The 25,811-nt window shown below is 40.5% G+C and overlaps 2 protein-coding genes across 6 annotated transcripts in view; one reads left to right on the forward strand and one right to left on the reverse strand.

Moving 5' to 3' along the window:
• DRC9 (dynein regulatory complex subunit 9) overlaps positions 1-21,425 on the forward strand; it is an 80,827-nt gene extending 59,402 nt beyond the window's left edge. For all 3 annotated transcript variants that reach the window (XM_037033667.1, XM_037033664.1, XM_037033666.1), the window contains 5 exons: positions 4,372-4,533; positions 5,776-5,850; positions 18,667-18,798; positions 19,766-19,867; positions 21,220-21,425. In XM_037033667.1, coding sequence (XP_036889562.1) covers positions 4,372-4,533; positions 5,776-5,850; positions 18,667-18,798; positions 19,766-19,867; positions 21,220-21,348 — 600 coding nt within the window. In that variant the 3' untranslated portion in view covers positions 21,349-21,425. The remainder of the gene's footprint in view (positions 1-4,371; positions 4,534-5,775; positions 5,851-18,666; positions 18,799-19,765; positions 19,868-21,219) is intronic.
• A 3,194-nt stretch (positions 21,426-24,619) lies between these two features.
• The window catches only part of LRCH3 (leucine rich repeats and calponin homology domain containing 3), a 128,650-nt gene continuing 127,458 nt past the window's right edge, over positions 24,620-25,811 (reverse strand). For all 3 annotated transcript variants that reach the window (XM_037033733.1, XM_037033731.1, XM_037033728.1), the window contains one exon: positions 24,620-25,689. In XM_037033733.1, the coding sequence (XP_036889628.1) occupies positions 25,567-25,689 (123 nt within the window). In that variant the 3' untranslated portion in view covers positions 24,620-25,566. The remainder of the gene's footprint in view (positions 25,690-25,811) is intronic.

Below are 25,811 nucleotides of genomic sequence, written 5' to 3' on the forward strand. Positions count from 1 at the left end.
TCCTCATGCTTTTGTTCTTCATTCAGCAACCCCATTGCCATCCTTGGTCAGTGACTGTACTTTGGAAAGCTTAGCGCTGTCCTAGAAGCTTTTCATGATACCTTAAAACAGGCCTGAATTACTCTACCTTCCAAGCCATACTTCATTTTTTCTCTGGCCACTCTATTACTACTGTGCACGTTACCTGGTTCTTTTCTTCACTCTGGCCCCTCGGCCATTTGTGGTCTGTGATGACTCTGATTTCTTTCGGGCGAGCCAGGTAGATAGAACCAAAAAGAATGAGCTCGATGACCATGATCATCTCTATGGTTCAAAATGGATTCAAGAATTAAATGAAGACATAGAAAGCGTGTTTGTTAAATTTGCGAGCAACTCAAAGCTGGCATGTGATAAATAATGGACACTGGAACTCAAAATGCTGTTGATTGTTAAAACTTGGAAGTGGCTCCAAAAAGAAGCGAAGGTGAAACTAGAGTCGCTAGAACCTTGTAAGTTAAGAATTGTGAAGACCTAACTTGCCTTCAACGGTTTCATTAGAGATTTAGCCAGATCCTAATACCCGGGTTTAGGCCTCGCTCCACCACGGGTTGTTGCAGCAGCAGCATTTTTAAAAGGTGTGTGCCCTCCTGTCTTCTTTAAACCTCTCAGAGTCGTCCGTTCATAGTGTTTTCTTCTTCTAGTGGCTTGTCGTCAGTGTTAACAATATGACAACATATTACCGTACATTGTGAAAACATTTGGAGTACTCTCTCTTTGTTGTGATTATGGAAATTTGTGTAGTGTTGGTATTACAGGGAAAAAACACTCCCCTATCCTCTGTTGTGGTTAGATGGAAGCCATGAGAATGCGTCCAGTTTTAGGCATCACATTTCGAAAGGAGTTTACTCAGAAGAGATCAGCCAACAGTGAGATGTGTGGAAACTTTCTTACAAAAGGAAAAAAAAGAGGAATTGGCACTATTGGAAAGAGAATAATTCAAAAGGAAATGAAAGCGGTGGGTGGAATTAGAGTCTGAAGCTTTAGAAATTTGGTCTTGATGACGTTTAATCTGCATCTCAGAATGAGAGACTCTGTTTAGCTCAGACTTTATTCATAGATTCTTACAGAATCAGCCAGTATTTCTAGTAACATAGACAAATACAAATGTTAATTTAATACAGAACTGTGTTTTTTCCTGTGACTGTTATCACTTCAATAAACCACATTCCCATTTTCCTTTTTCTATCCAACCAAAGAGGGCAAGACAAGTTCCAACTTCTCCAGACAGTAGTTTCCAAAAATTCCAGGAGCCAGTGCTCTTGTCCCTACTTTGTGTTCAATTTTGAAAACAGACACTATTCATTAAAATCCTGTGGTTCACAATAATATGGCAGCCATCAGAGCCTTATTAACTTTAATTGGTTGACTGCTAAATCATCCCTCTTTGAATTCAAGTAACGACTCCAGAAGTCCATGTCCAAAGGCAATTTTGGGATCTGGAAGTCAAGTTTGGTCTGCTACAAAACCCCGTGGGTGTGCTGCGCAGTCCACAGACCTTGCTCATGGGGAAAGCTCCAGGTACTGTGGACGACCAGGGTTGTGATAGTGGCCGGTGGTGAAGGCAGATCTTTTCATAGTGAAAATCTTAAAGGAATGCATACAAGTCAAGACACTTGGCCTGTATGTAACCCGTTTCTTCTCTTTTGTGCACACTGGGAAGATGAAGAAGTAGAATCATACTTCAGTTCATTTATTTGTCTGCCTTGATTATGATTTTACCATCACTAGCCTGTCAGTACTTAAGTGCTCTTCTGTTTCCACACTGTTGCCATCGAAGGCCATAACTTTGTGTAGGACAGAAATATAGAGGGGAACTCAGGGTAATCAGAGGCCTATGGTAATAACATGAAAACCAGATGCCTTTGACTTGGGACAGTGTGATTGTGGACCAATGTTGTGTGGCCTTGTTAACAGTTACGTAATGTAATGCCTTCTGTTTGCCATAGACAAACTTCTAGAGTTTTAACTCTGTATTTCTGATCTTCATATTGTTACTCTGAAAGACTTAGTATTCCATTTGATTTTAAAAAAAACACCTGACCAGAACATTGTCTTGGGTTTTTGAAAGTGTATTTTTATGTGGAAACTGTTTAAAGAATACCTAGCTGTTTAACACTATTAGGTTCTGATAAGAACAAACAAAAAAACCCAAATCTACAATTATCTATGTGGGCTGAGGTTTTCTGGAAAAAGATTTTACGGATTTAAGTGATATATAAGCAGGACCTGGAAGAAAGTCTAAATGACTAAATAGGTAAAATGGTTGTAGCTGATGAAGACGTGAAAGCATCACATTTCACTCTAACTCAGGTCGCCTGGAGATTCAGACGTCGTCACCGACGGCCATCCCAGTTGGAACTAGAAGAGAGGAGAGAAGGGAAATGTAGGAGTGTGGAGAAAAGGGGAAAGTGGAAGGGAAGGGAAAAAGTGAGCCCCCAAATCATGTCTTACCATTGATTTAATGAGCATTTATTGAGCATCTAAGTTGTGCCAGGCACTGGCAGGATTTTACAGAAGAGAAAATAGTCTTAGAGAGGTTAAGTAATTTGCCCACAACCCTATGGAGTGTAAAAGCCTATGAAATACTATGACATGTATTATTGACTGGGGCCTGTAGCGTGTTCTCTGCCAGAGCTGCATGTCTCTTTGGAATGGCCATAATATAGTTGCAGTAAGTGCTGTACAGTTGGAGTGATTCCATAGAGTTACACCAAGAAGTTAGACAGAATGACTGGAAGAATTCCTTTCTGCCTAATTTTAGGGATCTATGATTCTTTAAAGTGGGTTGTCTTTTTATTATGGATTATCATAACCAATTTCTACTTTATTTCTTCTAATACTCACTTAGAACCAATTCTGCTCAGTTTACATTGTAAGTTAAAGTTGGTTGATATTTGGAGAAACATAAACCAGTGATTAGAGCCATGTATTTTTGTTACTAGTTGTGTTTACTTGTTGTGCTGTCAGCTAATTCCTTGAAATTACTCACTCTTTGATTCTTTTTAAACAACCGGATGATACTGCCCTGACTAAAATTCTTCCAAGGCTTCCAGGGGCACATGGAATACAATTCAAACTTCTTCTATTTGTTTAAACAAGTGAGGCCTTTCATGTGCTTATTTCTTTTTAAGATTTTATTTAATTGATTTATTTATTTAGAGAGAGAGGAGAAGGGAAGGAGAGAAATATCATTGTGTGGTTGCCTCTCACGTGCCCCTCACTGGGGATCTGGCCTGCAACCAGGCATGTGCCCCGACTGGGAATTGAACCGGCAACCCTTTGCTTTGCAGTCAGGTGCTCAGTCCACTGAGCCACACAAACCAGGACAATTCAAACTTCTTAATCAGTGCCTCCAAGGTTCTGCATGTTTTATTTTCACCTACCTCTCCAATCTCAACTTTTCTGATTGTCAGCCACCAGTGTGCTAGAGCCTCCAGAGTTTTGTTTTGGTCCCTGGATTATATCCAGGTGTTCGCTGCCTGGGGACTTTGGCACACGTATTTCCTTTTCCTCAGAGTTCTCCTTGTTGCCACTGTCCATGTGACAGCCACACTTATCCTTCAGGTGTCGTATTTAGACCTTTGCAGAGAACCCTGTGTAAACCATCCTGATGGGGCTCCATTGTTGGCTTCTCCCTTAGCTGGTTGCCCTGTCCTTTCATATCATTTTGCGTCTTTGAAATCGTTTGCACATATTTGTTTGTTTCCTTTTAACCACTTGTTTACCACTAAATCATGAACTTCATGAGGCCAAGGACTATGTCTAGTTAGATCTCTACTATTTACCTAGCATGCAACTGAATAAATATTTTTAAATAATTATTGAGGCCGTAAAATTGCTAACTACTTTGTAACCTGCAAAGAGTTTTCACACTTATTCTTAATCCTTATAATCACTTCTGAGGTATTTCTTCAGGCAGGGGAGATATTAATTTTCTATTTTATAGAAGGTAAGACTTGGAGAGTTTGCCTGACTTGGTCAAGGTCACATAGCTAGTGGTGCTTGGGTGTGAAGTGTTGAGTCTTTTGGTCATTAGACCAGTGTTCTTTCTACTAGAAAGAGATCGCAATAGGAAATTCTTGTGGATACGGAGTAGCCAAATGGTGTGCCTAGGAAAGAATCTCACAGTCCAGATGCTTAGAACTACTTATCTTTCATCTTCATTTATTCTATCTGTGATCATTACTGGCTAAATTTCCCATAACGTGATAGCAGAAAAATAGATTCAGTTCCTTGTTGATATATACGTACGAAAGCTAAGCTTAAACCACTGGCTGAACTGCATGGAGGTAAAATGTATTTTAACTTAGAAATCTGGCTTCACCTCTGCAGCATCAGAATGAATACATTGCTCACCTCAAGGACCAGTTGCAAGAGCTGAAGGCAAAAACTAACATGGAAAATCACTATATGAAGAGAAACGCTGAGCTGCAGATTTCTCAGACCCAGAAAAAATGTAACAAAACAGAGGAGCTCTTGCTAGAAGAAATTGAGGTAATCACTGCTACATTAGAAATGAGCCAGATGGGTGGCATGTGAACTGTCACTGCTGACATTGCCTCAGCTAACGAAGGAGGGGGGAGAGGGAGAGTTTCACCATCTTTGCTTTACCTCTCCTGCCGCCCTAACATCTGAGTTTAAAAATAAGAATGGGCCCAGGCTGGTGTGGCTCAGTGGATTGAGCGCGGGCCTACGAACTAGAGGATTGTGGTTCGATTCCCAGTCCAGGGCACATGCCAGGGTTGGAGGCCAGTTCCTGGCAGGGGATGCACGAAAGGCAACCATACATTGGTATTTCTCTCCCTCTCTCCTTCCCTTCCCCTCTAAAGATAAATAAATAAAAAAATTAAAAAAAAAAGAGTGGAAGGAGGACTTGCATATTTGTAACCAGAGATTCTGATGGGCTATATAGCCTGAATCTCTTGTTTTTGGAAAACTGGTTGTACTTTCTTCCTTTGGTCACTTTATTTTGTAAAACCGCTTGTCATTTGTCCTGGAAATTATAGGAAGAGAGCAAAATAAGATAGGTAGTAACTGCAGGGTATTGTTGCTGCTTTCCTTACTCAACCAGTGTCTTTTATCCTGCCACTAAGAAATACAAAATCTAGAGAGCTGAACCTCACTCAAACCTACATTTATAGAAATGAGAAATCACAGTGAAAAATACCAGGACAAAGAAACAAGTCTTAAGCCACACCTGGGGACTGAGCTCCAAAGAAGTAGTTAGATCCTCATTAGAGGATGAAAGCTAACAATGGCTAAAAGAACAATAGGGAGGCGATCAGGAGCAAACTCAGTAGTTTGTCTGCGCAGGACTCCTTTTTTTTTTTTCTTTGGGCTTTCTACTTCTTTGGAGCTCAATCCCCAGGTGTGGTTTAAGACTGACAGCAAACTTTTTTCTTGCACCCTGGAATTTCTTTTTAGAGGCCTAAGAAACTGTCCCTGGGAAGCATTGTTTCTCTCCTTAAATTTGTAGCACTTTCCAGGCAACAGGATTTTGGTCCTTCCTATTCTGGGCAACTGCATGCATTTAGCAGGGTGCCCGGCCCAGCTCAGCGCTGTTTGTGAGCACTGAGGGGGGGAGCAGACCTGCGGCTGTGGAGCAGCGCGCGGAGCTCCGGGGATTCCCGCAGGCGGAGAGAACCTGGGCGGCTGTCGCAGCCGCTCTGACCTTGAGCCGTGCTCATCTCCAACTCCCGTGGGAAGAAGTCCTGATGTTGGCTATCGTTCTCACAGAAACTGAGGTTGAAAACCGAAGAAGAGAACCAGATTCATATAGCGATTGAAATATTCCTTCGAAAGGAGCAGCAGGTGAGTCACCTAAACTTTTTTATCCTCTGATGCGTATATTCAACTTTTAACAAGGACAGCGAAACCATTTTTTTTAGGGAAAGAAAAATCAATCTTAATTCTATCAGCCTAACGAATGAGCTGTGGCCCATGTTTTCTTTTAAAGTTATTCATCTGAATAAATATTTTATAAAGGTGTAATTTGAGTAGAGAAAAAATTTTGTCTTTTGCCTTTATCATGTAGCATTATATAGAAAACTTTTCTTGTTCTTTTATTGCCCTCATCATCATAATTTTAAAATATGACTTTGCTAAATTATAAAAATAACATTCTTGGTTGAGGGAAGTTTTTTTTAAATTGTCAATCACTTTTTTACTCAGATTTTCCATGTAATCAGTCTCTTCATAAAAAAATTTAAATGGTTTTATAATTTGGTTATACCGTGGTTTACTAACAAGTAAACCTCTTTATTTTAGATATTTAGGTTATTTCCAAAGTTTCATTATAAATAATGCTGTAATGAAAGCTTTGCCAAGTAACTGTTTTTCGTCATTGCAGTTATTTACCCAAAGTAAACCTCAAGCACGAGATTATGAGGCCAGAGAGACTGGTGTTTTGTGAGTTGCTAGTGTTGTTAGTGCTTTCAAACTCGCACTGCCATCAGCGGTGTGTACGGGCACTGCTTTCAAGTATCCTCAACAGCACTAGCCATTTCAGATATTAAGTCTGCAGACTTAATGACTCTTTATTTTGCATTTTTTGCTAACTAAGAGATGTGACCACTTTTCCATATATTTATTTACTCATTTTATTTCTTCTTGTGTGAATTATATGGTTTTTAATTAGTATTTCTAATACTAACAGCAAACCAAGGTGAGATTTCAAAATATCCCTGTTGGGTGAATAAGGAAAAAATGAATTTTCAGTAAACAATTCCAAATTTGTAGTTAAAGAAAAGAATTTTAAATCCTATCTTGTAGACATTTGCTGAAGAAAATGTCTGGTAGGCTAGTAGAATCAGGGGCCTGTAACCTGCAATTTAAGAATTATGTATCATTTTACCTGAGTCAAGTGTTAAGACACAGCAGGTGTTTGAAAACAGTCAGATGAACTGGCAGATTCAGCGAATGGTGGGCTAGAAAGTCGAGAAAGTCAGTGTTTCTCAGATCTTCAGCCCAGCGCACAAGCAATATGCAAATACTTATGTGAAAATTTGAAAAGTACAGAAATATGTAACTTTTAAAAATTGAAAGCTCTCTTAATTGCTCCCTTTTAAAAAAGATTTTTTCACGTTTTTTTCAATATACATACTTCTATATTACCTACTTACATGGTTTTAGTATTTATATTTGTTTTCCAAGTAAATGAGATCGTGTTATATATTGTTGCAGACCCTGTTTAATTTACCTTTTAAAAATATATTTTATTGATTATGCTAATATAGTCGTCCCATTTTCCCCCTTTTATTCCACTCCACCCTACACCCTGCCCCCCGCATTCCCCCACTTTAGTTCATGTCCATGGGTCGTACATAAGTTCTTTAACTTCTCCATTTCCTATACTGTTCTTACCCTCCCCCTGTCTATTTTGTACCTACCATCTATGCTACTTACTCTCTGTACCTTCCCCCCTCTCTCCCCCTCCCACTGCCCCGCTGATAACCATGTGATACCATTCCTATGACTCTGTTCCTGTTCCAGTTGTTTGCTTATTTTGTTTTTGTTTTTGTTTTAGGTTCAGTTGTTAATAGCTGGGAGTTTGTTGTTATTTCACTGTTCATAGTTTTGATTTTCTTTTTCTTAGATAAATCCTTTTAACATTTCATATAATAAGGGCTTGGTGAGGATGAACTAACTTGACCTTATCTGGGAAGCACTTTATCTGCCCTTCCATTCTAAATGACAACTTTGCTGGATAGAGCAATCTTGGACATAGGTCCTTGCCTTTCGTGACTTGGAATACTTCTTTCCAGCCCCTTCTTGCCTGAAGGTTTCTTTGGAGAAATCAGCTGATAGCCTTATAGGAACTCTACAATAGCCTTGTAGGTGAACTGTCTCCCTTTCTCTTGCTGTTTTGAAGATTCTCTCCTTATCTTTAATCTTGGGTACATAATTATGATGTGCCTTGTTGTGTGCTTCTTTGGGTCCAACTTCTTTGGGACTCTCTGAGCTTCCTGGACTTTCTAAAAGTCTATTTTCTTTGCCATATGGAGGAAGTTCTCCTGCATTACTTGTTTGAATAAGTTTTCAGTTTCTTACTCCTCTTCTCTTTCTGGCACCCCTGTGATTCAGATGTTGGAATGTTTAAAGTTGTCCCAGAGATTCCTAAGCCTCTCTTTATTTTTTTGAATTCTTGTTTCTTCATTCTGTTCTGGTTGGATGTTTTTTCTTCCTTCTGCTCCAAACTGTTGATTTGAGTCCTGGTTTCCTTCCTGTCACTATTGGTGTCCTGTACATTTTCTTTTATTTACTTAGCATAGCCTTTATTTTTTTCCTCTAGTTTGCAACCATATTCAATTAATTCTGTGATTACCGATTACCAGTGTTTTGAACTGTGCCTCTGATAGGTTGGCTATCTCTTTGTTGCTTAGTTGTATTTTTTCTGGAGCTTTGATCTTTTCTTTCATTTGGGCCATTGTTTTTGTCTCAAAGCAGCTGTTACATAGTATGGGGTGGAGCCTTAGTTGTTCACCAGAGCGGGGCAACCCCTGTTGCTGTGTTGTGACTCTGTATGTGGGGGACGGGTTTCAGAGGGAACAATGCTGCTTGCTGTGCTCTCTGCTGGTTTCCAGTCACTTCCCCAGCTACACAGAAGCAAATTGGGCCCTTCTGGTAATGATTCCCATGTGCGTGGGCTTCTGTATGTTCTAGGACCCTGTGAGTGTCTCCAACAAACTCTCCTGTGAGGGTGGGAGTTCCTTCCACCGCTGCAACCCCACAGAGTTTTATAGCCACAGGTTTTGAGGCTTTATTTCCCCTTACTGGAACCCTGGGTTGCTTGGTCTGTCTTGCTCCCCAGTTGTTCCTCCCGGTTTATCCACACACAAATGTGCGACCACCCTGTCTGGCAGTCACCGCCTTGCCTGGTCCACCAGCTGCCACCTTGCTGCAAGTCATCTCCACCCTGGCTGCCTGTCTCCATCCCTCCTGACAGTTTGGGGGAATGTTTCTTCTTTAACTCCTTCATTGTCAGACTTTCATACAGTTTGATTTTCTGTCAGTTCTGGTTGGTTTTTGTTTTTAAATTGATTGTTGTCCTTCTTTTGGTTGTACAAGGAAGCACAGTGTGGCTACCCATGCTTCCATCTTGGCTGGAAGTCCCTTATTTGCCTTTTTAATGTTTTCTTTGTCAGTACAGCTGCTGTATAATATCTCATAAGTATATGCCAACATTTACTTGACCATTCTCCTGTCAGTGGACATTTAGTTGTTTCTGAGTTTTTCTGTTAAAACAGTGCTAAACATTCTTGGACATGTGTCTTGGACATGTTGCAAGGTATATGAAAAGACTGTACACTTTTTTATATTGTTCTAGAATCTTTATGCCCCCTCATATCAGTTTTAATGGTTTTTCAGTTGATTCATTTGGGTTTTCTAGGTAGAAAATCTTACTGATTGCAAGTAGTAACAATATTATATTGTCCTTTTCATTATTTATATATCTATCTCCATTTGGTGGTTTATATTATAGATAGAATGTCAAATGCATTGTTAATTAATAGTAGTGATAATGCAGCCCCATTTTTCTATTATTGGTTTTAATGGTAGTTCAGTTACATGAGTTGATAGTCATGTCAGGTTTTTCATGTACAAGTTAGGGCTTTCACTGGGAAAGAATGGGACCTTGAAACCTGGAATGGGAATATCTGGTTGCACTCAGATATAACTGACAGTATTGAACCCCTTAGTCTCTGACTTGCCGGTGGAATTAGGCTGCCCCCCTGTGTCTGAAGAGCAGTCTTCCTTTCCTTGTAACAATGACTTCATCTGATGCTTTGAAAAGAATGCTCCCTCTCACGACCTAGCACAGTTATCCCTGTTGTCCCTGGATCCGTAACTAGGGTAATATCTCAGCAAGTTCTGGGGAGAACAGGTAACCCAAATAACTGTAAATCAGAAGGAAATCGCTTACCCACCAGAAGAAATACAAGACCTTGCTAACATACATTGGCAAAAACCTGGGAGATGTGGGGATGGATTCTAAGGGTGTTAGACCAAAGAGGTGGAATAACACCAGATTGGGTTGAGGTCACTGATAATGGTATACTTACTAGAGATTCTGGATTTAATGTGTTAGCTTGTGCATCTCGAAGTGACTCCGTTTGTTTGGTTGGGTAACCAAAACTTGGACTCAACAGTGGCCCACATTTAGTGAAGTGGAGATGCCAGAACTTTCCTGCTGTGTCATGAGGAGAGAATCCAGAGATCTGGAGAGATCCAGAGGACTCTGAGAGTCCTCTCAGAGTGAATCTACCAATCTTATTTGTCTACCAGTCTGCCACCAAACACTCACCTCTAACTAATTACTGTGAGACACTTCTTCCTAGAAGACATTCCTTTACTAAAGCCACTGAGAAATACACTGGAAGAGGAGCATATTATCATCCTTCCAAAGCTCTGCAATTTCCTTTCCATGCAGACCAGGTAAGATCATGGGTGAAATCATCACTGATATGAGCTCCCTGATTTCAGGGGGGATGACGGGGTCCTACATGCCAGAGCACAAGTTGCCGCCCTGAGCTGCTGAAGACAAGGCGGACACATTTACCACAAAGGGCAGCAGGATGTACCTATTATCAAAATGCCTTTGCCCATTGGGATGTTTGACAGTGGCTAATTAGTTATGGTATCCCAAGAAACAAAATAAATGTCAGCCTGATAAAGCATTACTTGATCCACGTAACAGAAAAAAAGTTGAAGTCTAGTAGCCAAAAACCTGATTCGAAGTCACCACAACGAAGAGTCATGGTCTCTCACCCAGTTTCCAGAACTAAGTCAGTTCATGGACCCAGAGTCTCTTGACTGAAGGGACACATTCCTCTGAGGATGAATTCTGTAGGATTGCTGCAAGTTTATATTGTGACTTTTCCTCTAAGATTTACCCAAAGGGATCTGTGACTGTAAGTAGAGTGTCTGTGCACTGGAAAGGAAGAAAATATCCAGACCTTCTGAGATCACTCAACATTGGCTCCAAATTGATGCAAATTCCTGGGGACCCAAGACAGCACTGTGACCTCTACTCAAAATGGTCGGGTGATAGATGGAGTCTTTGTGTGTGTGTGGTTTCTTTTTCACTTCATTCATTTATTCATTAATTTATTTTAGAGAGACAGGAAAGGGGAGAGAGAGAGAGAGAAATGTCAGTTTGTTGTTCCACTGAATTTATGCATTCATTGGTGGATTCTTGTATGTGCTTTGACCAGGGATTGAACCCGTAACCTTGTATATTGGGATGACACTTTAAGCAACTGAGCTACTCAGCCGTGACTTTTTTGTAGTTTCTATTTTTTTAAAGTATTTTCTTTGTTTATTTTAAAGAGAGAGGAAGGGAGGGAGAAAGAGAGGGAGAGAAACATTGATGAAACATTGATTGATTGCCTCCTGTATGTGCCTTGACCAAGGATTGAACGCACAACCTAGGCATGTGCCCTGACCAGGAGTCAAACCAGCAATCTTTCAGTTTGTGGGATGAGATCAACTAAATAAGCCATGCCAGGCAGGGCTTTTTTGTAGTTTACTAAGGTAGAAAATTCTATTGTTCAGATTATTCATTCAAGATTTTTTTTGAGAGATAGAGGGGGAAACATTAATTGGTTGCTCTCGTACATGCCTTTACTGGGGATCAAGCCCACAATCTCGGTATGTGCCCTGACTGGGAATTGAACCTGCAACCTTATGGTGTATGGAATTATGCTCCAACCAATTGAGCCACACTGGCCAGGGCTAGACGGAGTCTTTAGTCTGATTTATTCTGGAACCACTTATTCTATGGACCCACCCTTTGGTTATTTCCTCAGTTACTGAATATATAATTGCAATAGACATACTTGGCAAGAGACAGAATTTCTCTCTGATTCATGGAGTGAAGGACATTATGGTAGTTATGACCAAGTAGAAGTCTCTGGAACACTCCCTCCCTACCAAGATCATAAATCATAAGTATGCTGCTTCCCTGCTGTAACTGCAGAAATCAGTGCCAACATCAAACTTGAGGGAAGTGGAGGTAGTGATACTTATCACATCTACATTTAATTTGGCTGTTTGACCTTTGCAGTTGAATGATCTTGAAGATTGACTGGACTCTTCTAAATAATGTAAGCAGGTGGTTATTATCTTTACTAGGGAAAATGTTAACAACCACTGTCATTTGGTAGGCAGTTGTTAACCTGACTGAAGCCCCTGTGTCCACACCAGTTTGAGAAAAACCTCCAGAAGTAGTTTGCTTGTACCTGGCAAGGCCAACAGTACACCCTCATATTCTGACATCAGGGCTATTATTATGTGAGTCCTGGTCTCCACATAACGTGGTCTGTAGAGAAATTGCTTGCTTTGACTTTCCACAAAACATCCTCCTAGTCCTCGGCACTTTGTTGATTGTGATGAACAGGAAGTAGCAAGAATTTTAGATGCCCCAGTAAGGCATACGTGCATTAGAAGGCGGGAAATAAACTCTATTTTTGGTACCAGTTCTGTATCATTATGGTCTACTTAGGTGACATAAACCAGACCAGTAATTTGAGCAGGGAACCTGTGGCAAAAGAATCATTAAATTGATAATGAGAGACTGGCTACAAAGAAAGAATAAAAGAATCTAAAGAACACCTTATGGCTGAAGGCCAGTATCCAAGGAAGGAATAAACAGAGAGGTTTGCTTTGTTGTCCTGGGTCAGAGCTGGTTCACAGCTAGTGAGACAAAGCTAGCAATCAGGGAACTGTGGATTGTGTTTGGCAAGCAAGAACGCTCTTGTGTCAGCAGAACTAAGTGAAAAAGTGTCATGACTGTCCCACACACATGCCACTGTCAGCCATTCCCCTGTCAGCCGTGTTCCAGGCACAAAAGCAGCAGCACCCTGGAACCAGGGAGAGAAGCTCTCCTGTCACTTCCCTCCAGTGCCCTCTGCTGACAAAACTTAACATTGCTCCAGCTGGCAAAAGAGCAACATTTAGAGCAAGCACCCAATTTCCCTACACTATCCATTGAAGAATGAATTTGGAGTTGAGAGGCAATAAATTGATATTGACACAAATGGGGATTAAGTGAGGTTTGCTCTGTAGATTTATGGTAGATAAACTTTATCAAATAAGGGAACTTCTACCCTGGCTGGTGTGGCTTGGTGGATTGAATGCTAGCCTAAAAGCCAAAAGGTCATTGGTTGGTTTTTTTTCTTCCTTATGTTCCAAATTCCTGATTTGATTTTTGGCCCATCCACTATACGGTTGCTTCCATATGACTTATTCTTTATTTCAATTAGTGTATCCTTCTTTTCTGACTGGATCTTTTTTATGCTGTTGAGGTCTTCACTAAGTTCCTTGAGCATCCTTATAGCCACGTTTGAACTTTGCATCTGATAGATTGCTTATCTCCATCTCATTCAGCTTTTTTTGGAGTTTTGATCTGTTCTTTCATCTAGGCCCTGTAGTTTTGTCTCCTCTTTTTGGCAGCTTCTGTGTATTTGTTTCTATGTATTAGGTAGCGCTGCTTTGACTCCCTATCTTGGTGTTGTATCCTAATATAGTGAGTGTCCTCAAAGGTACAATGGTACAGCCTCCCCTATCATCCAAGCTGGGTACTCAAGGTGAGCCCTTCATGTGGGTTGGGTACACCCTTCTCTTGTAGTTGAGACTTGGTTGCTGTTGGCAGATCAATGGGAGGGATTCACCCAGGTCACTCAGCTCAGGAATTGGCTGTGACTATTTGCCATCAACCTCCACCTTCCATGGAGGATCAGCTGTGCAGGGGCAGGGTGATGGTGCTCCCACGTGGTCAGTAGCGGTCCACTGGGTGCGTGGCCTGTGGTTTCCCAGGTGTGCAGGCCAAGGTCAGCCTCCACCTGTGTTTTGCCCAGGGCCACCTTGCCTGAGCTATAAAGTAGTCTGAGGTAGTTGCTATGTGTACCAGGCTTGGAGATTCCCAAGCGAAGCCAAGTGGTGAATCTAGACTGCCTGCTGCTAGTGCTAGGTGCAAGGCTCACTGAGGCAAGTGGCTGTTGCTTGATAGGATTTAGGAAGTTGTGCAACATGAGCCAAGACCAGTCATTCATATGGAAAAGCAGCCTGGGTGGGCCTGTAAATTAAGTGGGGTAGAGGCTTTGGGGATCTCATAGGTGGGTCAAACAGTTTTAGCCAGGTTGAAGAAGTCTCAAATCTGGAACCAGCTTATCAGCTCCATGGCTGTGTTGGGGGAGGGCTCAGGAAAGGGATAATGGCCTCTGCTAATCTTGATGCCAGATACATTTCCTCCCCATATGCCAGTGGTGCCTTCCAAGATGCTACCCTGGTGCCAGAGTTCAGATGGAGTAAGTCTGAGTAGGGGAGTCCATGTGTGTGGGTTTTTAAGTCTATCTGCTTGAGATTCCAGAAGTTTCTTCCACCGACTCAGTCGCCACAGATTTTTGCAGCCAGAAGTTGTGGGGACTTATCTTCCTGACACTGGGGCCATAGGGTAGTGGGGTCTGATGTGGGGCCGGGACTCCTTGCTCCTGAGATATCCCTCCTGAATTTTTATCCACCTCACGTGAGTGTGAGATCAGCCTGTTATATGTCTGCGCCCCTCCTACCAGTCTGGATGGATGTAGTTTCTTTAATTCTATAGTTGTGAGACTTCCATTCAACTTGGTTTCTGATGGTTCTGAGTGATGGTTGTAATTTTCATGTGGTTTTGTCAAGAGGCAGGCCATGTCTGCCTATGCCACCATCTTTACTGGAAATTATACTGTTTTTTAATTAATTTTGAGTAGTTAAATTTTGTACCTTCTTTAAGCTTATGTTGCAAATCGTAGTCTAATTTCCTTTTTTTTATTTTTTAAAAATATTTTATTTATTTATTTATCTTTAGAGGGGAAGGAGAGAGGGAGAGAAACATCAATGTATGGTTGCCTTTTGTGCGTCCCCTGCTGGGAGTTGGCCTGCAGGGAACTGGACTACAACCCAGGCATGTGCCCTGACTGGGAATCGAACTGCGATCCTCTGGTTCGCAGGCCCGCGCTCAATCCACTGAGCTACACCAGCCAGGTCATAGTCTAATTTCTTAAATGCTCAATTCATTTATTTTCAAATTTTATCATTTTCTAGTAAATGTATGTAAACCAACATTTTCCAAGTAGTGTTTGGCTATAATCTACAGGTTTTGCTACAAAATGCTACATTGTCTTTCTTTTCCAAATAGCTTGTCATTTTTTTGTTTTCCCCCAGAATTTTATTATGAATGTTTCTAAATATACAAAGTTGAAAGAATCTTACATTGAACACTCATATACCCACCCTCTAGTTGTAGATTCTGCCATTAACATTTTATTATTTTTGCTTTATCACATATCTATATGTTCTTCTTCCATTAATCCTTCATCTTTTTCATGGCTTTAACGGTAAATTGTAGGCATCATAACGTGTAGTTTACAAGTTGCTTCCTTTTTACCCAGGAGTAATTTGAACAAGTGTTTCTCATGTGTCTTTGAACAGTGGGAAGAACGGAGTCTGTCTTTTGCCCATAATGACCCTGGGATGTTTCTGCTGTTAACCTCACAGCCACCATTTGGGGTTTATACCATTGCTGTCTTCCACTGTGGTCTCAGATTGTGAAATGTAAGATTTATGCTTGTTGGGATTTGTTGAATTCTTATTTGTGCCTTTTAAAAATTGAGGTAAGCTCTGGGTAGCGTGTCTCAGTGGGCTGAGCACTAGCCTGTGAACCGAAAGGTCGCCAGTTCATATCTTGGTCAGGGTACATACCTGGATTTCGGGCTGGGTCCCCAGGTGGGGGAGTACGTGTATCATCGCATATCATTTTCTCTCTCCCTCTCTTTCTTCCTCCCTTCATCTCTCTCTAAAAAATAGATAAAATCCAAAGAAATAAAAATAAAAATATAAAAAATTGAGGTAACATCATTTAATAGCACTATATAAATTTCAGGTGTACAATTTTATATTTCATTATCTGTGCATTGTTGTATTCTTATCCCGAAAGTCTAGTTTCCTTCCATTACCATGTATTTGACGCCCTTTACCCATTTCACCCTCTCCCCAGCCCCTTCCCCTCTCATAACCCCCATCCTGCTCTCTGTATGTAAAGTTTTCATTTTGTTTTGGTAGTTTGTGACTTTTTGTTTTATATTCTATGAGTGAAATTATATGGCTTTTGTCCTTTTCTGTCTGACTTATTTCACTTAGTATAATACTCTCAAAATCCATCCATGTTGCTGTAAATGGCAGTATTTCATCTTTTTATTTTTTAAATATATTTTATAGATTATGCTGTTACAGTTGTCTTCTCATTTTCCCACCTTTATTCCCTTCCACCCTGAATACCCCAACCCACCTGCATTCCCCCACTTTAGTTCATGTCCATGAGTCACAAATATAAGTTCTTTGGCTTCTCCAATTCCCATACTATTCTTAACCTCCCTCTGCCTATTTTGTACCTACCATTTATGCTTCTTATTCCCTGTACCTTTTCTTTCATTATCCTTCCTCTCCCTTGCAGCTGAGAACCCCCCCATGTGATCTCCATTTCTGTAATTCTGTTCCTGTTCTAGTTGTTTGCTTAGTTTGTTTTTGTTTTTAGGTTCAGTTGTTAATACCTATGAATTTATTGTCATTTTACTGCTCATAGTTTTGATCTTTTTTTAAAATTAAAAACTTCAATTCTTTTTTTTAAAAAAGATTTTATTTATTTATCTTTAGAGGGGAAGGGAAGGAGAGAAGTATCAATGTATGGTTGCCTTTCATGAGTCCCCTGCTGGAACCTGGCCTGCAACCCAGGCATGTGCCCTGACTGGGAATCGAACCGCAATCGTGTGGTTTGCAGGCCCGCACTCAATCCACTGAGCTACGCCAGCCAGGGCTTGATCTTCTTTTTCTTAGATAAGTCCCTTTAACATTTCATATAATATGGACTTGGTGATGATGAACTCCTTGAACTTGACCTTATCTGGGAAGCACTTTATCTGCCCTTCCATTCTAAATGGTAGCTGTGCTGGATAGAGTAATCTTGGATGTAGGTCCTTGCCTTTCATGACTTGGAATACTTTCCAGCCCCTTCTTGCCTGCAAGGTCTCTTTTGAGAAATCAGCTGACAGTCTGATGGGCACTCCTTTGTAGGCGACTGTCCCCTTATCTCTTGCTGCTTTTAAGATTCTGTCCTTGTCTTCATTCTTGTCTAATGTAATTATGATGTATCCTGATGTGTGATTTCCTTAAGTCCGACTTCTTTGGGACTCTCTGGGCTTCCTGGACTTCCTGGAAGTCTATTTCCTTTGCCAGATTGGGGAAGTTTTCCTTCATTATTTGTTCAAATAAGCTTTCAATTTCTTGCTCTTCCTCTTCTCCTTCTGGCACCCCTGTGATTCATTGGAATCATATGGAACAATTGTTTGGAACAAATGTGTTGGAACATTTAATATTGTCCTGGAGGTTCCTAAGCCTCTCCTCATTCTTTTGAATTCTTGTTTCTTCATTCTATCCTGGTTAAATGTTTATTTCTTCTTCCTGCTCCAAATTGTTAATTTGAGTCCTCGTTTCTTTCTCTTCACTGTTGGTTCCCTGAACGTTTTCCTTTATTTCACTTTTCATAGCCTTCACAATTTCCTCTGTTTTGTGATCATGCTCAAAGTGGATCTACCTATGCCTCCATCTTGGCTGGAAGTTCCCCATATTTTTAACATACACATTTGTACTTGGTTCTTTCTCTTAAGTGTAGAGTTAATATCTATATCTTCTTACATTTATTAGGGGAAAGCTTTCACTTACTACTTCTCTTCCTCCCCTTTATTGCATATTGAAACCATTCATTATATTTTTCCATTTTATAGATGAGGAGACCGAGGTTTAGAGAATTTAAGTGAATATATTTGAGTGCCACATTTGGGAGTTAAACGTAGGCAGTCTACTTGCAGACCTTGTTTCTGCTCTTTCCATTAGACTTTACGGCCCAATTGGAGAGTTTAATCCCAGATTTTGATTTATTATTAAAAAGTATATGAAACCACTTAAGTAAATATTTTACTGGTTTTTCTCCCATTTCTTATACATAAAGCTTTCATTTTGTTGTGCTAAGGTACATTCTTGAGTCACTATTCCAGAAAGACTAAGTATATTCTTCACTTACATTCACATGCTAGTTTGGCTAGGTATAGAATCTTAGAATCACATTTACTACCTTTTAGAGTTTTGAAGACATTGCACCCTTCTCAACTAGTATTTAGTGTTATCAGTCAAGGAGATGTCTGAAGCTGTTCCTTATCCTTTAGAATTTCCTACTGACTCTATTCCTTTCCTCTTCAGTGCAACTTCTCTTATCAGACAGAAGAGACTGTCTTCTCCATTTTTAAATTGAATCACATAAAGTACACATTTAAGTATATAGTTTAATGAGCATTTATGTATCTATGCCCCTAGACCCAGCACCTAGAGAGAGAGAGCGCACATTTACGGAACACCGGAAGTCCCCTCATGCCCCATTGCCAGTCAATAAACTAATCCTCCCTCCAAAAGTAGCCACAGTTCTGACTTAAATCACTATAGGAAAGTTTCGCCTGTTCTTGAACTTTATATAAATGATTTTATACAGCATTTACTGTTTTGTGTCTGGCAGAAGCCATATTTAATATTCTTTTCAAATAGAAACTTGAGGAGAAGCTAGAGTTCTGGATGGAGAAATTTGACAAGGACACAGAAATGAAACAGAATGAACTGAATGCTCTCAAATCTGCGAAGGCCAGTGACTTGGCACACCTCCAAGACCTTGCAAAGATGGTAAGGAGGCAGTGTTTCAACGCGTAAGGCTCAGCACTGAGGAGTGGGTGGTAGCTAAGCTGAAGTAGCTGGGTAAGGCTGTTTTTGATCACAGGGTGGAGGTTTGCCTGTCAACCAGTGGGATTCTGTTTTGATGATCATGATGCCGATGGTAATGAGGACGACAGCAACATCTGGTGGGGACAGTAACGGCAGTAGCCAACACTTGGGTAGTGCTCACTCTATACAGCCGCTTAATTAGTATTTCACATGTACAAGTTCTTCAACCTTCACAGCAGCCTCTTGAGACAGATACTGTTATAATTTCTACTTTATGGTCTCTGAAGACGATTAGTAAATTAAAATTTCCCAAATGCTTCTGATTATGGCTTTATCCCAGAATGCAGGATTTCCCAAATTTCTTTTTTAAAAGATGGCTACTATCTGATGTGTACATTCTATCACGGCATCTAAAAAAACTACATTATTTTGAGGTCATTAATCACAGCATTAATTCGTATTTTATTTTTATGAAATATTTTAAAAGATTTTATTTATTTTTATAGAGAAAGGGAAGGGATAGAGAAAAAGAGGGAGAGAAACACCGATGTGAGAGAGAATCACTGATTGGCTGCTTCTCACATGCACCCTGACCAGGGCCGGAACCTGCAACCCAGGCATGCGCCCTGAAATCCAACCGGTGACCCTCTGCTTTGTGGAGTGGCACCCAATCAGCTGAGCCACACCACTCAGGGCTTTATGAAATATTTTAAAGCAAATTTGAATTATTTAAATGGAAACAAACTTGGGAACAATTCCAAAATCAGTACATGAATATTTATAACATAGGAATCCAGTCCTTTTTTTCCTGTGGTTTATCTTTCGATTTGGTGTGTTTTATTTTAACATTTTGATTAAAACTGCAGTGCTGGCTGGTCACAGCTTAGCCAAGAGAGTCCTTTAACACAATTAATGTCTACTTTTGCAGATACGAGAGTATGAACAGGTCATCATTGAAGATCGTATGGAAAAGGAGAAGAACAGGAAGAATGTAGAACAGGCTCTCCTGGAATTAAAGAGCGCCATAAAGGTAGAAAGCCGTGATTGGCATCTTGGGGCCCCTTTGATTCTACAGCTGGTGTAACACTGAGGAATGCAAAGTACCTCTCATTTATTATCAAATACAGAACAGGAGATCTGTGATCATTATTAACAAACATGCCCTTTGTTATTACTGGAATTTGCCAACACAGTCTGGTGGTGCAGACAGGTAACAGAAGAAGACATGCCCCCCACTCTTAATCCTGGGGGCGGGAAAGCGGTGACTAGCAGTGGAAGCAAAACATAGAGTTTGTGCCCAGAAGTCAAATTTAAGGATACTGTTTTTAACCAAAATAGCTCTGGAAGGAGTTCTGATATCCTACTGCTTTTGAAAGTACAACATAAAAGTCAGCTTAGCCTATATGCTAGATTCTAATAAAAGCCATTTGAAAAAAAAAAAAGGTAGAAGGGATAAATTTAGAAAAGAGGTAGTTTAGTTTTACATTAACTTCTATATGTAATTGATTATTGACCTGGCAGGTCAGATTCTAGGAACTATCAAGCAAAAATAACACCAACTAAACAGAGACAGGATTGTCTTTATCTCTGAAAGAGATCTGCTGAGATCAAATGTATGCAGACTGTAGTTTGGTTTGGGATGTTTATTAGGGGTAGATTGAGAAAGTAAGCTTTGAAGTACACTCAGGACAGATATTCAGATCCAAACTTGAGCTCGCCATTAGGAGAGGCAGATATAGTTAGTATTTATTGAACTCCTCTGGTGTTTTCTGTTTGCCGGGATGCCTTGACTGAGAGCAAAAATCTAAGCACTGAGGACTACCTTTCTTTCCTTTTCATAGTGGGTTTGCTTCTAGTCTTTAGGGCTTAGTGTGATTTTAAAGTAGCCCCGGCTGTATTCAGAACAATTGTGTCTAATGACTAAGATTTCCAAGGTAGCTATTACAAACTTGCTTTTTGAAAATAGGAGTATTGATCCTTTAATCAATCACTAAAGATATGATGTGCATCAGGAAGGGTGTTGAAGTAACCCAGATCATCTGCGCAGTTTTGACCGAATCCAGGGAAACTCACACCTCTGTTGGACCCACTGGTTGTTAGATACAGGAAAGGACGTTCATAAAGAGCAGAAGTACAAGGGAGTCGGGCTTCTAAGTATAAAAAATGGTTCCTTTTTTGCTGTTTCCTGAAAACTTCAGAATCCACCAAGGTTTAAGCCCGCACAACTTCGAACACTGCCGTAGGGAGAGCGTGCTGCTACCACGTGTCAGCCCATTCTTTGGAAAGAAGTGACTTTGTTAGAAACCAATTCCCTTCCGTAGAAAGAATGCAGCTTGTCAGGCAGGCACACTAGAATCTGTACTCACTCCCTTTCTCTTCCAGCTCCAGGCCTGGTGGCGAGGCACCGTCATACGGAATGAAATTGGCAGTTTCAGTCTGCCTAGGAAGGAGAGAGATGATAGCAAGGATCCAAAAGGTAAAGACAAGGACAAGCGGAGAGGCAAGAAATAGAGACCAAGTATTTTCTTTTCCTCTGGTATTCCGAGGATAGGAAGGATTTGAATGGAATGAGACATCTTTCATCATCAGTTTTCTTATCTATAGGTCGTTTCTTATTTGGATAGTCCCAGGTGTGGCCTTGTTATTTCACTTTGCCCATCATATTAATTTTCAGACCCCAAATTAGGATTATATGATTAAGGGCTTTTTCATATTTTAAAAAAATTTTGCTGGGAAGAAGTATTTCTAGGAGCCTTGTAAAGATTCCTCCTGCCCTTTCTTACAAAAAAAAAGTTTATAACAGTGACACATTAAAGCTTCTGTAATTCCTATAATACGTCTCTGATTCTGATTTCATTTGGTCAACAGGGAAAAAACTTCTGAACAAAAGTCAAGTGTCCAGTAGGAAGTACAAGATGACATTTATAAAGTGTCCAGTGTAATTATACTTAGATAGTGAAGTTTTATTAAAGGTTGGTTCTTTCCTATCTTAGATCATCATTTTAGAGTTTTTACCGGGGATTGGTGGTGGCATGGAATGTATACCTTATGAGCTGCGTCAGCTCCTTTTCTGGGAAATAGGTAGGAATATAAATTATAAATACAAGATAGAAATGAGATTTCAGGATAATCCACACATGGTAACCATAGGGACACTGGTCCACTGGAAGACTAGTTTGGAGATTTTCTGTTAAAGACGTAATTTATTTCCAGGGAGAGGGAAAGGGAGAGAGAGAGGGAGGGCAACATTGATCAGCTGCCTTTCATTGTTCCCAACTGGGGACCCTTTGGTTTGCAGGGCAACACCCAACCCACAGAACCACACACGTCAGAGTTGGAAATACTTTGGAAAACGAGACACTAGGGTCTGTACCTGCTTTGCTTACTCAACAGTTCTCACCTTATGGGGGGTACTGAGTAAAAGTGATGCAGCATGTGAAAATACCCAGCCTGTGCCTGACGGTCCGTTCTTCTCCCCATCCCCTTATAAAAGAATGTGCCTGCTGGGTCTTTCTTGCTTTACTTAATCAAAACAGAGTATCTTGGGATGCTAAAGCTTTTCCAATGGCACAACTGATAGTTTCTGAGAGGAAAACTGTCCAAAAGTGTCACACATATTTCACGTACTCGTAAGCCTTACATCTAACTCCAATACAGGGCACTACGGACAGCTGTACTTCTTTTAAAAAGAACATTTTGATCAAGCGCTTATTATGAGGACTCAGTTTCTGCTGATCTGATGCTCCTTTGGGGAATTAGATACTCTTTCATTTTCCCCAAGAAAACCATGCTTTAAATATGAACATTTTCAAACCAGGCTTTATTTCATGCTATTGAAGTGTTGGCTTTTATTTTAATGTCAAGTGTAAGGTGGCAAAAAGGCAATTTAAAATAACATACATGATATTGACATATTTATACTTACAACTTATGTATCATATTTACAGACATACAAACACAGGACGTTTTACAAATCATTTACTAATTACATGTTTACAACATTTTCAGAAATAAAATGAATCTGCTGTAAACCATTTCACTGCAATGTGTTATGTAGCAAGGCCTGTAAATATCCATGTTTTCCTTCATTTCTATAACCATTTAAGTGCTCGGGTTTTAAAAATTCATCACACTCATCAGCATAGTCACACATCATTAGTCACTGCCAAGCAAGTAAAAGAAATGAGATTCCTTGATTAGGCCTCAGGCTGTATTTCAAAAAGCTATTAAAGTAAGTGACCTACCAAGAAGCCTCCTGTTCTGTTCTAGCCAAACACAAAGGCCCCTCCTCCCAGGAGTTGTTTCCAGAGACAAAAGGTTTGGAGTGGAATGAGTCTGAAAGCCTGGAAACCTGCTGACTTACTCCCTGTCTCTGCAGCTGGCAGGCAGGGGCCCTGGCAGGCGAGCGCGCAGCCTTGTCTTCGTTCACCCTCCCAGCAGCACGGGGAAGGCTGCTGTTCAGCAGGAGGCTCTTCCATAAATGTTGGGTGGAGTCATCTTCATCTCACAGTGGAGTCTAGCAAGGCTAAATGTTAGACCTTCTTTTCAGTTAAACGAAGGTACAACTTAAAAAGTTGAACATTACTAAAGGCAACTGATTTTTGTTGACATATAAATTATACCTCAATAAAGTTAAAAAAATAAAAAAAACCCAAAGGTACAAACACTGAATACAAAAAAATTTCCAACAAAACCATGACTTGTTTTTGCATCTTGACAAATTCAATATATTCAATATTTTCATCACCAACCAAAACTGCACACAATTTTTTCTAGCAATTCAAATGTAAATATGAATTAGTCTGATAAAAATTCATTAATGAAGTTTCATGCTATATGTAAAATGTGAAATAAGTTGAAATTTCCATTTACTCCTCTAGGAAAATTAGTTGCAAATGTTCTGAATGTTGTGTTATATATGTCTTCTGGGATTATTCCTTGCACACTTCATGACAGTCCTGTCCTTTGCTCAGTTTCATTCAAATAGCCCTCTGTAATTTGGAGACTGTACTGAAGTTTAATGCTGACCAGAAGGGAAAATACCTATAGTTTAAAAATACACACAGTAAATTGTAAACAAGCCTGTGATTAGTGGATGTGTTTGAAACTGTAAATACAACGAGTCTGACTCTAGAGCCAGTCAGACTGGCTTAGAGTCTGACACTTTAAAAGACACTTTACTTCTGTGAGGACCCTGAAGCATTGGGTTTTGAGTGCAGATGTTTTGTGTTACAGAATTTTAAATTTGGACAAGTGGCAATGTTGTGATGAACTTGTTTCCTTGTGAGAACAAGGAGAGAATATTATTTTAACCAGATACTCAACTTTTATCTACAGTTACTTTTAGATGCTACATCTACATGATAAAAAGAGTGAGAACATTATGCTCAAATGCATGTGTTGGTAAAGGAAACCCAGAACAGTTAACAGAAAAAAACCTAGATAACTAGTATCTTCACTAACCCTACTCACTTGGTTTATAAAGGCAGTGAGCACCAAAACACATCACTGACAGCTGAAAGGGGCTCAAAATACAAGGGAAGAAAGATCCAAGGGGCCTGAACTTTTTGTCTCCCCACATGGCTTGGATAAAGGCCCCTGGCTTTGTGTCTTGTGTTGTGGGGGACCTTGGGCCCTTTTATGCCACCCACAGTTGAGTAAACACGCTAGTGGTGGGGCTAGATGAGAAGACAGCAAGCCATTTTTAAGATGCCACAAGTGCTTTAATTCAGCCACAGGAACTTGGCTTTTCCTTTATTACTTTTGCTTTTATAATCTCCCATTAGTTAGGGAGCTGGAAGTGCACGGCTGATTGGAAGGTATTGACAGGTCCAGGTATCCTGGGAGCGGCTTGGGGTGAGGGGGGTGGGGCTCAATGAAGCCCACGCCCATGATGCTGAGCAGTGCCTTCCACTAGCCTGAGGGTGTGGAACCACACCTAAGTGTGGTAGGCTGGGGTTGCAGTGGGGGGTTAGGACACTGGCCTTAAATACAACTGTATTTGTTTCACTGTTTTATTATGCAAAATCTAGACCTTCTACATTGTTTTTGTTTTACCCTGGACAAAAGATTTTTTGTTCAAAAACCCCCAGTTCTCTGTTATTGTTTTGCCTGGGACAGAACTGCCCAAGTAGTCATAATACAGTTTTTGATTTTGAATGTGTCTGAAAAACACAGTGGAGTCGTTACTCCCCCAAATCATACAAACATCTAGTTTGGAACAGTGCTCTCCATTCTGTGAAATACCTGGAATGTCTGTGGAAAACGCAGACAACCAGGCTTCACTCTGAGCCCTACTGAATGAGAAGCTGTATTTTAACAAATGCTCCAGGACATTCTATTGAACAATCAAGTTTAGACACCAGTTGACCCTATAGGTATTGGAAACAGGCAAACAGAATAGCATATTTGTGCCTTCAAGAGAGCTAAATAGCCTTCTGAGAAGATCTTTCTGGTACATGGGGAAAAGCCTACTCTCTGGGAAAGCACTGCCCATGTGGGCCTCAGTGTTAGGTTCTCAGTAATGACAGCACTCAGTTTTATTTGTGAAAACCATGTCTTCAAAACAATTCAATGGAAATGGATATAACCTCCCCTAAAATGGAGAAATAAAGCAAAATATTCCTGTTAGGAATCATGGAAACAGTCCCTTTACCCAGATGGTGGGCAGCAGCAATCACGTTGTCCTGCTCTGTTCTGGCCAGTCAGTGCCCAGTGTGCGGGAGGTCCTCACACGGCAGACTGCTGCGGCTGCGGCTTGGGTGGGGCGAGTTCCAGGAGAGCCTGGACCGTCACTGCAACCTGGCTCAAACCTTTCTCTTCTAAAATGTGGAGAGGCAAACATAATTGCTCCTGAAATGGTACAATGTGACATAAAACAAACACAAGAGAAAATAGGATGAACATCACAGAACTGAAAAGAAAAAATAAGCATCTCTTTCCCCCCTCATAATAATCAACTGAGATATGAAAAG

Source organism: Sturnira hondurensis, unplaced genomic scaffold (genome assembly GCF_014824575.4).
Source record: "Sturnira hondurensis isolate 20B ecotype Veracruz unplaced genomic scaffold, ASM1482457v3 Scaffold0021765, whole genome shotgun sequence".
Lineage (NCBI taxonomy): Eukaryota > Metazoa > Chordata > Mammalia > Chiroptera > Phyllostomidae > Sturnira > Sturnira hondurensis.